This window comes from Polypterus senegalus, chromosome 3, assembly GCF_016835505.1.
Source record: "Polypterus senegalus isolate Bchr_013 chromosome 3, ASM1683550v1, whole genome shotgun sequence".
NCBI lineage: Eukaryota > Metazoa > Chordata > Cladistia > Polypteriformes > Polypteridae > Polypterus > Polypterus senegalus.
Window position 1 is genome coordinate 261,393,499 of NC_053156.1, and position 17,660 is coordinate 261,411,158.

The following is a 17,660-nucleotide window of genomic DNA, read 5'->3' on the forward strand; positions in this document are numbered from 1 at the left end:
AAATGTGTGAGTGTGTGTATAAATTGCTGCTTGTAAGTAATGTCTATATATTTGTCATTCAAAATTTTACTTATTCCAACTTTTGATTGTTTTGTTTATGCTTTAGATCCGGTAGTCAGTTTTTTTATAGCTATAAATAAAAGAATTTCCTCCCCCAGAGCATGACTTGCTCTGATGGTATGTAGGCCTTTAAATCAGTGCCTGTCTGTCATGGCTTTGTGTGTAAAGGACATCTGATACTGGATTAGCCACTGGTGTCTGCAGCACTGAATCTCCACGTCCCCCCCCAAATAACCCACACACCCATCACTTGCCTTTCTTATCAAACTTCAGAAGCTAAAAATAGCACTAGGCATGCATTAACAACATATGTTACAGGCCCTGGAGCCAGCCACAAGCCTCATGTGACTTAATGTTTATGAGAATTGTAACTTGATGCGGGATAAGATGTTTCTAAAATTATTTGGGATCATTCAGCGGGAGGTGGCACTGGGGAAAAGAGTTTGCGGCACAAGGTTGTAAAGAAGGAGACTGAAGGAAGACCAGCAAGCAGAAGGCTAACGATTCATTTAAAGAATTCTCAACAAGTTTGTTGCACTCTGCAGAGGGGATGAACTTTGCGGTGGGTTACAAGGCCTTGCTGGGGGACACAAACACCATGGACAATTTGGAGAAGCAGCTAATCTGCCCCATCTGCTTAGAGATGTTCACCAAACCGGTGGTGATCCTGCCCTGCCAACACAACCTTTGCAGGAAATGTGCCAATGATGTCTTCCAGGTAGGACCTGCTTTAAAGACGTTGGCTCTGTTTAGGATGGTAGAAATCAGTACAAGATAGTAGAAGTATTTAGCACAATGTGGCATCCAAGTTGTTTCAGTTCTATTCATGTAATAAGAGTATTCTGGATGGTATATTAAGTGAGATTATGAATTTTAATTTAGGATTTATAAAAGCAATACCACTGCCATTGATTGTAGCATCTTATCCTGTGAAAAGGAAATGCAAAGAAAAAAGTGAGACTCTGGGTTTTTGTTTTAGCACACAGTAAAGGGGCTAATTAATTCAATTAAATGAAAGTATTAGATTTGACTTCAGAGGTACTAGTGCTGGATATTTCTTGAAAACTCCTTTTGTATGTATAAGTCTCACTGTTTCCTCCTCCTTGGAGACTCTGAGAGAGCTCTGTGTAAAAATGATTATCTGGTACTTTAAGCTTGCTGCTCTTCCTGTTTTAAAGCCAGTGTTGTGCAGTGACTTGAACATTTTAGCACCAGTTTGTATGTTCATACCTTGCCTCCTATGACACCTTTGTGAATTAAAGGCACCCTACTTACTTATGTTCTAAATATTCAAAATATATGGAAACATTTTAATATGTTCCACGATGTAAGCTGCCATTCATTGATTTGTATCCCAAGTGGATAATAATAAATTGAGGATGCTACATTTGATTCATTACTATACTATAGTTGTCAATGATCTGCAATTAATTATTAATATGGTTAGGGGCATAGGGCTCTGGAGCAGCATCAGACTGAAATAACATGACATCCATTGTTACCGTTACACTTTAAAATCACTAACATAATGCTCAGAGAAATCAATGAAAGAATGCATAAACACCATGAAACAGTTAGTGGGATTTGAACCCAGGACCCTTAGATCATGCTTCTGCCCTCTATTCAAACATTATTATTACTTATTATTTGGCTGATGGTTTTAACCAAAGATGTGTTAAAGCATTTGAAAGATACAATCAGTTAAATTTGCATTGTTTTATTTTCCGAATTGGAGCAGAGGCAGTGAAGTGGCTTGCCCAAGGTCACACAGTGTCAGTAGTGGGATTTGAACCCAAAAACCATAATCGCACCACTGCACTCCTTAATCATGAAAAGTATTTTCTGATAAAAAGTACAATCAGAATTATGACAACGTTGATGCTTCGAAGAGAAAAATATGCTTTGGAGTATTGTGACATTGACTTATTTGGCTTTTATTTTTTTATTTTTTTTGTAAAAATATAGAAAGTAGAAATGGTGGCAGTGGTATAACTTATGTATTTATAGTGTTTTTCAACCATTATTGTCACTTCTTTGTGCTTCAAAATGTTTTATCAATGCTAATAAGTGAAAATCTCTCACTTTATTCCCAATAAAATGAAAAATCTGTTGGCAGACTGCAGGTTTCAGTGTAGGGTGCACCATTTTTTTTTCAGATTATTCATTTTGAACTCCTGCGTCATTACACCTAACACAAATCGTCTCCTGAGACCCTCCGTGTAGCTCCTTAAAGTGCAGTTTGGCAGGTAGTGGCCAAGCAAGTGGCCGGTGACGGTGGGCCTCGTTTGTAACGGCTGATAAAGCTGGAATGTTCCTGTTGGGTGATCAGATGTCGTGGTTATTATTTCACATGCAAAGGGAAAATTCTTCATTGCCTGTGTTACCGATGTGCAGTAGTCTTTTTTTTTTTTTTTTTAAACTTGCATTTTCATTTTAAGATCATTTTCAGTGTTTATCTTCCATTAATTTTTGTCCTTTTAATGTGAAATGTTTGTGATTTCATGTGAGTATCCATTTGTATTGCATTTCTCTTGTGTGTCTCGTGCTTTTTCGTAGCCGTGTTGTTTTTAGTTACAGTTCATGCTGACACTTCATCACATGCAGTCTTACTCAACATCACCTATAAAAGATGCCTGTGCGCTGCTGCCACGTCAAAGCTTTCTGAACAAAGACATTTCTTTGGCGATTTAATTATAGTGTTGAGTTTATTTGAATTTGGACCTTTTTGATCCGATTTTTAGGAAGATTTCTGTCTAGCCTTTTAGGCTTTGGTAACTGCTGCTCTTGATCCTTTTAGCTTCAGAGCTTTGTTTGCTCTTTGTCCACTGCCTTAAACACCATGAGTCCTTCATCTTCTTTCCTCTCCTAATCTGTTCTCAATTTTACTTGGTATTTTAACTTAGCATTTTCTACCTTGAAAACACGGTGTCACAACATCATTACTTCATCCTGCTTCCACAAACAAAACTTTGACCCGAGTTTTCTTCATTGGGCTGTACATCTTACAGCTTTGGATACAGTAGATGTTGCTGGGATAGAATGTCAAAATGTGGAAGAAATGTTTCCAGCACATTGTGATATTATTGACTGAAGGAATTATTATTACACTTGCGGAAAAAGAGGGTTCTTTATACTGAGATGCCACGGCACTGTGAAAAAGTATTTGTGCACCCCCCACCCCCCCATATATCTATCTATCTGTCTTCTCTATCTTATCTGTCTTATCTATAATCTTTATATATTAAAAAAAATACTGAAATGGAAAAGCAAGGCAACGATACATGATCTTCTCAGAAGTTCTCAGAAGACATTTAAAAGACCCGCAAGACAAAAAAGACTGGCCATGGAGCATCTTGCGGGGACTGTAAACATGAGACTTGGTGCCAAGAGATTGTCCCAGGGCTGTCTTGCAGGGATGTGGAACATAAGATTCTTGCAAGACATGCCCTTCTTATCAAATAAGAGCACAGCCAGCCAGCAAAACATTCAGTCATGTAAAGTCACGTGGCACACACAGATACTGTGCTCTCAGCAAAGAAGAAAGAGCAGCGCGGAGAAAAGAGACCCAAGGTACATACATATGCAGAGAAAGGTACAGAATATGAAAGCAGTAAAATCTGAAAGTATTGTAGCGTCCCAGCCAAGCTGAAGCCTTAGTTGTTTTAAGTTACTGTTGGGTCTGATCGAGGGAGGTCAGAGTACAGCACTGAAGACTGATAGCTGGGGTGCTGATTGATGCGGTAAGGGGGAGGCGAGACCCGTGGGAGGAGGGGTTAGAGAGGATGCTAGAAAGTTGTGTTTGGGGTTACACAGTCGGCGAATGTTAAAGAAGAACTTTTGTGACACTTTATTACGTCAGTCTCTACAGTATCAAAAAAAAGATAGCACAGATCGCATTGACGCAAACAAAAGGAAATTAGTTTAAGTCTGAGAATTTCAACAACGGGGTTGACCTCACATGCATTTATGGGTTACTTTGCAAAAACAAATTATTAAATGCTGCTGATGTTGATCGTTTTGTATGTGCTGAAATTCCAAATAGAGAAACCTATCCTAAATTATGGTTCAAAGTCATTAAACACATGTCTCACTGAATTCATTAAAAGATTCAGCATATTGGGACACGAAATATTCCAAATATTGTTTTTACAGAAGTTCTGAAATAAAAGTGAACTAATGAAATGGCAACAATTCAAATAAAAAACAAATCTCACAAGTGTGTATCCGGAAAACCAAACACGGGGGTTGGTGAGCAAATATATATATATAACTAGTGGAATACCCGCGCTTCGCAGTGGAGAAGTAGTGTGTTAAAGAAGTTATGAAAAAGAAAAGGAAAAATTTAAAAAATAACGTAACATGATTGTTAATGTAATTGGTTTGTCATTGATATGAGTGTTGTTCTCATATCTATATATACAGGTATATATATATATCTATACTAATAAAAGGCACATCCCTCACTGACTGACTAACTGACTGACTCACTGACTCATCACTAATTCTCCAACTTCCCGTGTAGGTAGAAGGCTGAAATTTGGCAGGCTCATTCCTTACAGCTTCCTTACAAAAGTTGGGCATTTCAAAATTCTACGCATAATGGTCATAACTAGAAGCAATTTTTTTTACTCCATTTACTGTAATGGAGTTGAGCTCGAAAGCCGTGGGGGGCGGAGTTTCGTGTGACATCATCATGCCACCCACGTAATCACACATTACGTAGAAAACCAGGAAGAGCTACAAAAAGCGCTGAAGAAAACATGCATTATATAATTAAGACGGCAGCGAAACAATTAGAAGCGAGCGAGTGACATATAAAACCATATTCTGCGGCTCACGTGAACTGACCCAGTGCGCAGACAAAAAGCAACAGTTCCAAAGAGTGCTGAACAAAAACCGAATTACACTGCTGCGCTCAAATAGATAAACCATACACCGTGGCGCAATGATAGAGCCTTCACCTCTAGCGCCGACGTCCGAGGTTCAATTCCCGAGAGGGGATGTACTAAGTATATACGCGCGCTTCTCGATTCATTTTAGCCTCGCATCCCCTTGGTTTGAGATGTATGAAAAAATATGCGTTTAACGCAGAAAGACAGATCACCAATTGAAGCTTCATGAATAATGATGGTAAAGCCATACTCACTGTATTCATTAGATGAACGGTAAAAAAGTAAGAGCGAGGGGAGGGTAACTTATTGAGGCACACAGGCAAAACCATAATAGCACGCGGGCTCGATGTACTGTAGTGCGCGTCAACTCGATCTGAATTGCACGATCACATTCAAAAAATATTTCTTTTAAGTTCTATTTAGTCCATATGTGTCAAACTCAAGGCCCACGGGCCACATCCGCCCGTGTAATTATATCCGCTCGAGATCATTTTATATACTGTATTATTGTTATTAATGGCCCGGGGATATGAAGCGCTGGTAACACAATAAACTACAGATCCCATAATGCAGCGCTTCAGCTGCCTTGCCGAACACTTACCGTGATAATCATACCGTGTTAATCAAGTCTAGCTTATGATGCTGCAAGTTATTGCAAAGCTAGCCCACACGATGCCAAAGAGAAAAGGTGATTCTCAACATAGAGCCTTTAAAAACCGATGGGAGACTGAGTATATGTTTACTGCCATTGCCGGTAAACCCGTGTGTTGTGGAGCTAATGTGGCTGTAATTACTGAATTTAATCTAAGACGGCACTATGAGACAAAACATCAAGATAACCTGAAAGACCTGAATGCAATGCCCAAGATACAGAAAGCAGAAGAGTTAAAGAAGAATCTGACACTTCAGCAGACGTTTTTACCCGTGCAAAATCACAAAGTGATTTCAAGTGAAGCTACTTTTATGGGAGACACAAATGCACCAGTGCAACTTGCCCCACTTTCCCTGTTGCCAAGTAATGTTGAACCAAGTCGGCACAACGGTGTTCCCAAATACGCACTTTGCTGATAAACTGAGCGCACTGAGTTCACACGGCGCTTTGGTGACTTTGAAGAACAAAAAAAGAATTTTGAGTTATTTCGCAACCCATTTGCCGTCGATGTGGAAACTGCACCTGTGCAGATTCAGATGGAGGTGATTGAGCTGCAGTGTAATGGCACACTGAAGGCAAACTACGATACTGCACGGCCTGCACAGTTTATTCACTCCATTCCCGCACAAATGCTCCAGCTCCGTCTACATGCGGCTCGAACCTTGTGCATGTTTGGTAGCACATATCTGTGTGAGAAGCTCTTCTCGGTCATGAAGACTAACAAAACAGCACACAGGAGTCGCCTCACTGATGAGCACCTGCAGTCCATCCTGAGAATCTCCACAACACAGAACCTCGCACCAAACATAAACGAACTTGTTGCCAAAAAAAGATGCCACGCGTCCAGCTCTGATAAAATCATAAGAGCAAAAACAACTGAATGATTTGATTTGTTATTGCTGAAAAGAACAAATTTTATTTATATTTCAGGTTTTGCTATGCACCATGTTCATATTTTCATCCATCCATTTTCTAACCCGCTGAATCCGAATACAGGGTCATGGGGGTCTGCTGGAGCCAATCCCAGCCAACACAGGGCACAAGGCAGGAACCAATCCCGGGCAGGGTGCCAACCCACCGCAGGACACACACAAACACACCCACACACCAAGCACACACTAGGGCCAATTTAGAATCGCCAATCCCCCTATTTAATTTGTATAATTTTGACAGGATATATTTTTATGGAGAGCAAAATCTTTTGGGATATTTAAAATTTAAGCTTATTTTTTATATAAAATTACATAAGTAAAGAAATTTGTTCTTTTAACGTTTACTTTATTTCTAACTTGTATAATTTAGACAGGATATATTTTTATGGAGAGCAAAATATTATAAGTTATTTAAGGTTTGAGTTGATTTATTCCGGAATAATATTCTGTCAACTAAATAAAAATTCCTTCTATTTAAAATTTTAATAGAACTTGAACAGAAACGATAGTTCATAATATCCACGCAGACTTGCACGTAAGAGCAGGAGTCATCCGTTTTAACAAACAGCGTATTGCACTGATACGAAATAGCCTGCCCATTTAATTATTTAGGAATGGATAAATAAATTAAGATTTTGTACAAATAATGTTTTTCATTTTTCTTCCTTCATGGATTCTGTCACCCCCAGCAACAGTTGCTCGCACCCCAAAGACTGTATATATATGTGTGTTTGTGTGTGTGTATATATATATATATATATGACAGAAACACTCATAACAGTGACAAAACAATTACATTGACAATCATTTTACGTTATTTTCAAAAAGTTTCCTTTTTTTTTTCATTACTTTTTTAACACACTACTTCTCCGCTGCGAAACGCGCCTTTTGGGGACAGTCGCGGTGGGTCTTGTGTAGACTGGTGAGACGTCCCTGCCATTAATCGGCTGTGATGGCACTGTCAATCCTGTGCGTGTCTTCATAATCCGAGCTGATGACCTCATAATCGTATACGTGCAAAAGAAAGTGTGAATTGCCTTAATATTAGTTTGCCACAATGTAGAAAAGGGGTCCCGTGTTTGCACTTGTCTGGGCTATAGCTCAGGGGGAGGATGAAAAAAATTAAAAGTGCTCACTTTGACTTAAGGCAGAAGCGCAGTCAGTGTCTCAAAGGCCGGCACAGCTATGCGCTTGCGCCGGCTGCTCAACTTTCGCTGGGCAGGAGACCCCAGTTTTTATGTGTTAACCCAATATTTTTTCATATTTCTTCTCAAACCAAGGGGGTGCAAGGGTAAAATTAATCGAGAAGAAAATGAAACATTTTAAAAATAACGTAGCACGATTGTCAATGTAACCTTTTGTAAGTAGTGCCTGGAGGATTCAGTGTGTAGAAACTCTAGAGACAGCGTGTGTATTAACTTGTGGATTTTTCTGTGAGTATTTGGTGGCAGTGTGACGAAGTTGCTTCGGAAGACAGCGTTAGCCGCGGAGCTCAGCTCAGAGCGAAATGAGGTGAATGGGAGGGGAGAGGATGACATCACTCCTCCACCCGCCTTAACTGTCAATCCCCCCAGAAACACAGTCTCTCGGAATTTGCATAAGCAAAATTTGAACTTAGTTAGAAAGTGATCAAAACTGTTGTTCATACCCTGCGTCCTCTCATTAAACTTGTATCCGCATTAGCCGTGGGCATGACAAACGCCAGCGGCAGCCTGTCTATGAACTTAATTTAAACTTTAGTTTTACACCGTGTTTTGTTTCTGAAGTAGCTGCAGGCATGAATATGCTTGTACAGTATGTGTCACTCGCTCGCTTCTTATTGTTTCGCTGCCTTCTCAATTGTATAATGCATGTTTTCTTCAGCGCTTTTTTGAGCTCTTCCTGGTTTTCTACGTAATGCGTTGACAGTCAGTTCATGTGATTACGTGGGAGGCGTGATGATGTTACACGAAACTCCACCCCCCACGGCCATCGAGGTGAACTCCATTACATTTTATGGAGAAAAATAGCTTCCATTTATGACCATTACACGTAGAATTTCAAAGTGAAACCTGCCCAACTTATGTAAGTAAGCTGTAAGGAATGAGCCTGCCAAATTTCAGCCTTCTACCTACACGGGAAGTTGCAGAATTAGTGATGAGTCAGTGAGTCAGTCAGTCAATGAGGGCTTTGCCTTTTATTAGTATAGATATATACAGTGGAACCTCGGTTCACAACCATAATTCGTTCCAAAACTCTGGTCGTAAACCAAGTTGGTCGTGAACTGAAGCAATTTCCCCCATAGTATTGTATGTAAATACAATTACAGTGATCCCTCGCTATATCACGCTTCAACTTTCGCGGCTTCACTCTATCGCGATTTTTTTCTCATACACGCTTACGTCACTACGCATGCGCTTTCTGAGAACTTTTATCTAAGGCCTACGATGGCTTCTAAACGTGCTGCTTTTTCTAAGCCTCCTGACAATAAAACTAAGCGCCGGAGGAAGATGTTTACTATCCAGGAGAAGGTGAAACTCTTGGATATGATTAAAGATGGCAATACCCTACAAAAGCCTCCTCATGCATATGAAAAGACAGCGCCAGCAACTGCCTATCAAGATGTTCTTAAGCCGCGCACCCAGACACCCACTGCCTACTCCTAGTACTTCTTCACTGAAGACAACAACGCACCTGCTGAAGATACTGCACCACCTCTGAAGACTCTCCTACTGAGGTTGTGCCTCCATAGGTTAGTGGTTGTGTGCAATTAAATGTACAGTACAATAATCTACTATATAGATGGTGTTCTCATCGTTCCCTTGATTTTGTGCGCGATGCGCTGGAAAAATAGACAAAATTATGTCTCTGGAAATAATTAATGTTGATGGAGTACAAATGCCTCACCGCATAGTAAATATCAGGGGAGATGGTGCTTGCTTATTCTCATCTATAGCTTATTTAGTGCATGAAACTCCGTCTTTAGCGGTACAGATTCGGGCTGACATTGTACGACTTTGGACAGGCACTTGAGGGGATAAAAAAAAACGTAGGTTTTCAGGAGATGTTATGAATGGGCACTTTGATGTACTCATTCCCTACACTTACATGCCTGATGTACACATGGAGCGCACAAAAATTGAGGATAAAAGTTGGTACAAAGCGACGTGATGTGAGCAGTGTTCTGGTGCTTTCATCGTTCCCTTGCTTTTGTGCACGATGCGCTGGAAAAATAGACAAAATGATGTCTCTGGAAATAATTAATGTTGATGGAGTACAAATGCCTCACCGCGTAGTAAATATCAGGGGAGATGGTGCTTGCTTATTCTCATCTATAGCTTATTTAGTGCATGAAACTCCGTCTTTAGCGGTACAGATTCGGGCTGACATTGTACGACTTTGAACAGGCACTTGAGGTTGATAAAAAAAAGATATTATGAATGGGCACTTTGATGTTCTCATTCCCTACACTTACATGCCTAATGGACACATGGAGCGCACAAAAATTGAGGATAAAAAAGTCGGTCACCTTAAAATTCGAGTGCGCCTAGTAATATGATATTTGTAACGTCTAATATGTCTTATTTTCTCTTATTTTGTCTAATATATTGGGTAATACGAGTGTAATGGTGACTAAAGGGTGTTATTTCATGTCTAGAGGGCTCTAATAATGTTAAAAAACATATTTAGAAGGTCGTAAACCGGTTTTCTATAACTGCGAAAGTATTCAATTTATAAATAATCCTACTTCGCAAAATTCATTTATCATGGTAGAGTCTGGAACGGATTAACCGTGATAAACGAGGGTTCACTGTAATCTGTTCCAGACCGTACGAACTGTATGTAAATATATGTAAAGATTAAGCACAAATACTGTATAGTTAATTACACCATAGAATGCACAGTGTAATAGTAAACTAATGTAAAAACATTGAATAACACTGACACAAAACACCCAGGGTCCCTGCTCAGCTACACGAGCAGGCTCGCTCGTGCTCTCTCTCTCTCTCTGTAGCACACCCCCTCACTGTCAGCCCCCCCGTTGTCTTTTTCTGTAGCACACACACACACCCACGTCAGCCTCTCTCTGTAGCGCACACACCCCCTTCCCCCCTCTGTCAGCAGCACGCCCTTGCTCTCTCTCTGAGCTCGCTCTCTCTCTCTCTCTCTCCCTCTCTGACCAGAGGGGAACATTAGAACAAATCCGAACTTTAATTTAAAAACCAACCACAAGCAACCAAAAAAGTAACAAGATCACGCTATTTTAGCCTTGCAGCCCGATCGCTGTAAACACTTTTTTTAAAATGAGTTTTAAGCACAGCGGAAAAAAAAAAGAACATTTGAAAAAAGAGAAAAGTAACATTGCAACTAATCACACTATGAACAACTCCATCTATAAACACTTTCATGAGTTTTAAGCACTGGGAAAAAAGCGAACATTTGAAAAAAGAGAAAAGTAACATTGCAACAATTCACGCTACGAACTGAAAAATTAACTTTTGAAAAATCCGTAATACAAAAACCACCAAGAAAACTAACCTTGCATGAGTCGAGTTCTGGCATGAAGTGTTTTCCTTCAGGCGTTTTCTCTCTTGTGATTTCTTGGGTTTCTGGTGTTTTTAGCTGTTTAGCTGGTGGGAGCGAAAGCCTCATGCAGCCATTCCAAAAAGAAAGTCCTTGTGACCCAACCCTTTGTGTTTGCCCTCCACATTACTGGCAGTCTGGCTTTGTTTACATTATGCTGCTTGAAAGCACGAGGGTTCTCAAATTGGTAAATGAGTAAACTGGTAAACAGTTTTTCCACCTCTTGTAATTTCTTTCTTTACTTCGATTTCAATTTTCTTCAAAACTTTCTTCTCCCCACTCTTCACTTGCTTAGAAGCCATAGTTAACTGCAAAAGCACACGAAATACTGTAGAGCACAAAGAGAGTGCACGTCTGACTGAGAATAATGAACAGGGAGCGGCTCTGCTTAAATGAAAAAGCCAGGCAGGCACGCGGCTTTCTCGCCGTCTCTCTCTCTCTCTCTCTCTCAGCTGCAGGCAGGCAGTCTGACCGAGAAAAATGCAACACGTGCGGAAATCATCGACGCACACAAACCGAAAGGGAAACTGGCTTGTTCGTATACCGAGTGTGTGGTTGTGAACCGAGGCAAAAGTTTGGTGAACTTTTTGGTCGTGAACTGAGGGCTTGTGCCTCCTCCAGACCGTGAGGGGGCGTCCGTCCTGGTTATGTTGGGGGCCTCGGGTACAGGGCTTGGAAGCCCAGCCCTGTAGGGACCCGTGGCCACCGCCAGGCGGCGCCCGATGCCAGAGTATCCCGTGTGGGACCCGGTCGGGGCTGGAGTCCAGCCGGGATGCCCAGGAGGACCAGAGGAGGGCTTGTGCCTCCTCCAGACCGCAAGAGGGCGATCGCCCTGGTTGTATTGGGGGCTTGGAAGCCCAACCCTGTAGGGGCCCGTTGCCACCGCCAGTCGGCACCCAGGTGCCTGAGGAACCCTGGAGCCCAGCACTTCCACCACACCAGGAAGTGCTGGGGGGAAGAGAACAGGGGACACCCGGATGGCTTCCGGGTGCGCAGCCGGCACTTCCGCCACACTGGGGTGTGGCCATGACTGATTGCCGAGAAGCAGCTGGAGCCCATCCGGGTTCCCATGTAATGGGCCGTCTCCCTCCAGTCAGCAGTGGATGTCGGGTGGAAGAGGACAGAGCTGGAGAGAGGACGGGAGGCGGCCAAGAGAAAGGCATTGAAAGAGTGAGGCCTGGACATTGGGGGAATCGGTGCTGGAGGCACTGGGGTGTGTGAGTGCACAAAAGATTTGTAAATATATTGTAAATGAACAGTGTGTGGTGGAACTATGTTGTCCGTCTGCCTGTGTCCGGGTCCCAGTCCACAATATATATATATATATATATATATATATATATATAAATATAGATAGATAGATATAAATATATAAAGATAGATAGATAGATATAAATATATAGTTATATATATCCATCCATCCATTATCCAACCCGTTATATTCTAACTACAGGTGTCTGCTGGAACCAATTCCAATTAACACAGGGTGCAAGGCAGGAAACAAACCCCGGGCAGGGCATACATACACACACACACACACACCAAGCACACACTAGGGACAATGTAGAATCGCCAATGCACCTAACCTGCATGTCTTTGGACTGTGGGAGGAAACCGGAGCACCCGGAGGAAACACACGAAGGCACAGGGAGAACATGAAGACTCCACGCATGGAGGACCTGGGAAGTGAACATGTACATCTGGGCCAGCAGGTATCCATTAAAAATATGTATTTTGATGGCACAATATTTAGGAATAACAATCCCCTTACAACAAAAAAACAAAATGCCCAAAAATCTCAAAAATCACTGGACTGATTTGATTGAATTGGTGACATTATAAAAAAAACAAAGAAAATTAGCCAACCCATTTTTTTTATTTGTCAATATTTGTTGATGATAATGCTACAGTGAGTGGGCTGTTCTTAGACATGGAGCCTTTTGTTTGCTGAGCGCTGTGAAGGAATCGCACATATTAATGGGGCTTCCGCTTTATGTAAATGAAGGCCAAAGCAGAAGCACCAAAGTTCGCCTAAGTTCAAAGAAGTTGTGCTTATCAGGTTGTATCTCTGGGTACACACAGTATTCTTACTCGGTCAGTTTCTTCAGTATGTACAAATTCAATGGGTGTGTGTGGTTGTCCTCCATGGGTTGTTGCTTTTACTTCTATACAGTGCATATACTTTGAACAATTGGATGGATACCAGGGGCCCTCGGAGATGAAATCAATGCAATATTGCGGAAAACTGGAGTGTCCCCTTAGAGGACAGACCATGATATGCCACTACACTACGGTTTGCAAAGCAGAAACTGGCATACCAGCCCACTTCAAGCCATGGGAACAACACAATCCAGGTGTGACACCATGCCTCAGTACGTTTATGCTCACACAACTTAGTAAAGAGAACCGCATGGACAAAGTATAGAAGAGGTGCACAATGTACAGTACATAGTCCCTGACATTACTTTTGAACTGTTCTTTTCTGTACAATGCTTACACATTTCATTAGACATTTAAATGTGCAGCCATTAAAGTTCAATGCAATATGTAACAATTTTAAGTAAACCAAGGTTAGGTGTATATTGATTTTGATTTAAACCATCCATAAACTTGTGACGGTGCATGATTTCTGATCAGAAGCTGCATTCGGTTACTATTTGAACAAGATATGCTGCAGGGAGAAATTTATATCTATACCCAAAATTCTCATTATTTTTTCTAATTACCTGTTTGAATTCAAAAGAATTCAATTTACTGTAAAATTGTGTTTTCCAATGAACATCAACAAAAACTGTGGTGAGTCACTAGGAAAAGTACAAATTCAACTATAGCACGCATTAAATACTCATTTGCAATTTTATGTAGGATGTTCAACAAACATATAATGTCCTCAAAAAGTAGTCCACGAGTTGCATAATCCTTCTGATCCATCTGATTAACCAACGCCACTAAAATCGAGGCCCATTGTCTTGAGAAATTTCCAAGTTAACGTCAAGTAACATAGATTTGGTATATTTGTTTCAATGAATGGCTTCAGATCTTTAGACAAAATTGGAATATTTGATGAATGGTAAACGCCTATCACCATTTCTAAGTTGCTGCTTATTATGTTTAAGTGCTAAAGTTATCCAACACCTGTGTGAACAGGTAGTTACTCCCTTGACTTCTCATTCAGATGGCTGCAGTTAATTGATAATTAGGCTCTGCTCTCTGATCACATCCAGACCTGATTATAGGCAACCCTGCTGAATGTAAACATCACCATATATCGAGAGTTACCATGAGACTGAGGTCATCAGCATAAGGTTTCTAGAAGAATGCTGTGCCTCAATCAAAGGAAATTTCAGAAGAGATGAGGAATACATTTGCTGAAACCTTTCAGTCCATAGAGGGTCTTCATGAGGCCCTGGGACTCCATAAAATCACAGTGAATGCAATTACCTCCAAATGAGAGCATTTATATTGGGTGAATCTTCTCAGTAAAAGGCTATTTTGCCCACATTTCTCCAAGGGCACAGAAATGATTCATTCAAGAAGTCTCGGAACATTCAGAGAACTGCAGGCATCTCCATCCTCCGCTATGGTCGGTGTCCATGACTTCATGATAAAAAAAGATTTAGGAAAATGTGACTCATGACAGAGTAACAAGGTAAAAACCTTTGCTGTGTAAGAGTAACATTAGTGCTTGTTTCACATTTGCAAAGGAACACTTGAGTTAATAGAAAAAATTCAATGAACAGATGAGTCAAAACCAGAACTCCTTAGACAAAAATGGTTTGCACCACAATGTCTGGCACAAATAGCTACTGTGCTGTTTGACAGTAAGGATATATCCCTATTATAAAAGAAAATCTTGAGACTATTGCAAAGAGAAGTCCCGCCCTCCTGTCAACCAGTTCAGGTTAACGGCCCACGCCTACGGTCCTCTCGCCTCGTGTGAATGCTTTTGTAAGACACAGTTCTGTGCTCTCAGCTCTTATAAATTTGTATGTTTACCTCACTTTAAGTTCCCAATAAAAGAAGACTTATTATTTCAAAATTTTATTGAAGAATTTCATCACAAAGGCTTATCAACAGAAGAAATGAATACACAGGCAATCCTAACACAGAGAAACGATGAAATCAAATGAATTAATGCAAAAATGATTGTGTTGTTAAATGGCAAATTTGTTAAATGCGTATCAATAGACTATGCCGAAACAGCTGGTGGTGATGGTATGGAAAATGAAAACATCAAGTTACAATATGCCATAGAATATCTACAACCGTTGACACCGTCCGGCTGAATTACTGTTGAAAGAAGGATGTATCGTTACTGCGAATTTATGTCTGAGTGATGGGCTATACAATAGGACAAGATTAGTTGTATTCAAAATTGGTCGATAAATTCTGACATGTAAAAGTTTAACAGGCAACAAGAAAGTTAATGTAGTACATCTTCCGCAGAAAACAATAGACACCAAAGAAGATCTGGATATGCTATTCGTATTGAAACGCTTACAGTTTCCTGTTGGAACAGCTTTTGCTATGACAATTCACAGGGACAAACATTCGAAAAAGTTGGTTTAGTTATTGGAGAGAAAGAAACGATATTCAATCGCGGACAGTTATACGTTGCATTGTCACAATGTAAGTCCAAACACGAAATCAAAATTCAATCCAATATTGACAAAAGGTTAATTCCAAATATTGTTTTTACTGAAGTTTTACAGTAAAAGTGTAAGTTTAAAAAGTGTTTGCGTGTTAATTTCAAAGCCAAACAGAACAAAAACATAAAACACATTGAATACCTCTTACGCAACATGAAACATAATTTTCTTTCAATCTATTACGTTTTACTATTTTTTATGTAAAATAGTTAGGTCTATTTTGCATACGTAACAATTCCCATGAAAATAACAACCTGCTTAAGTTGTGCATTCGCTTCCCCATACGTGAGCGGCAGAGCTGCAAAGTGGCTAGCGCGTAAAGCCCACCCAGGAGTTGGTGAGCGAAGCGAGCAGGGGGCAGAGCCCCCTAGTACCTAGCAGAAAACATGGTGGTGGTGATGTGTTGGAATGCAGATTCTTTGCTGCCTTAGGACCTGGAACATTTGCCATTATTGAAGCATCCATGAATTCTGCATGGTACTGGAATATTCTGAAGGACATGGTCTGGCCATTACCTGAAGCTAAATAACTGGATTATGCAGCAGGGCAGCAACTTAAAACACAAAATTAAGTCAACAACTAAATGGCTCAAAAGAGGCATTGTTAACATTTCGGAGTGGCCTAGTCAATGATTTGCACCCAGCAGAGATACCGTCCTGACTAGTCAACGCTTGTAATCCATCTATGATGTCTAAATTGAAACAATTCTGCCGTGAAGAGTGGCCTAAAATGCCTTGACAGTGATTTGAATGACTGATATCGAAACACTGGAAGCACTTACTTGCGATTATTGCTGCTAAAGGTGCTGCAACCAAGTATTGAAATTATGAGGTACGAGGTGTATTTACTTTTTCCTGTCTATGATAGGGATGTGGGATAATATTCCACAAATAAAGAAAGTAATAATTTTTCAACTTTATCATGTGTTTACTCTGGTTTCTTTTCTATAATAATGCAATTTCTCTGAAAGATGGAAGGCATTCATTAAGTACAATCTGCTAAAACAGGATATTAGGAAGGAACAAATGTTTTTTCACAGCCCAGTGGATAGATGTACCTAATAAAGTGACCACTGAGTGTATTTATGTAAGGTATATATGTACATACATCTGCCTAGCAAAACCTATTTGGAGCAATTTGTCTCAACATTTATTACTTTAGCTCATTTTCATATGAAGGTTGTAGTTCAATGGGCTTTACAAGATGACAAAGAAATAGTTGCAGTCAAAGTAAAACAATGCTCTATATATGTATTCATATATCTATATACACTGCTCAAAAAAATAAGGGAACACTTGATCATCACCAAGTCAATTAAGCTTCAGGGATGTCAATCTGTCCAGTTAGGAAGCATAAGTGATTATGAATCAACTTCACCTGCTTTGGTGCAAGTTAAAGTGACAGCAGGTACACTGGGCAGGCAACAGCAAGACTGCCACCAAAAAGGGAATGGTTTTGCAGGTGGTGGCCACAAACAATTGCTCTCTCCTTATCCCTCCTGACTGATTCTTCTCCAGTTTTGCATTTTGCTAGTGTCCTTGTCACTATTGGTAGCATAAGGTGGTACCTTCAGCCAGTTCAGGTTGCTCAGGTAGTCCAGCTCCTCCAGGATGGCATATCCATACATGCCATCGTAAGAAGGTTTGCTATGTCTCCCTGCACAGTCTCAAGAGCATGCAGGAGATACTAGGACATTACACAAGGACAGCTGGACTGTGCCGTAGAAAGGCATCAACCCAGCAGCAGCTCGACCAACACTCGATAGAGAATATCACAATTGCCAGAGCAGGTTCACATTGAGCTCATGTGACAAATGTGAAATAGTCTGCAGAAGCCATAGTAAACGTAATGCAGCCTGCAACATCATGCAGTATGACTGATTTGGCGCTAGGTCAGTGACAATCTGGGGAGG

General features: G+C 40.6%; 1 protein-coding gene across 3 annotated transcripts in view; it reads left to right on the plus strand.

Annotated features, from left to right (window-relative positions):
- Nucleotides 1-373: 373 nt before the first annotated feature.
- Nucleotides 374-17,660, plus strand: part of trim54 (tripartite motif containing 54) — a 131,661-nt gene continuing 114,374 nt past the window's right edge. For 2 of the 3 annotated variants that reach the window (XM_039749006.1, XM_039749008.1), the window contains exon 1: nucleotides 375-778. In XM_039749006.1, the coding sequence (XP_039604940.1) occupies nucleotides 611-778 (168 nt within the window). In that variant the 5' untranslated portion in view covers nucleotides 375-610. Of the gene's footprint in view, nucleotides 779-17,660 lie in introns of all 3 variants that reach the window. The other variant, XM_039749005.1, reaches the window with a different exon arrangement.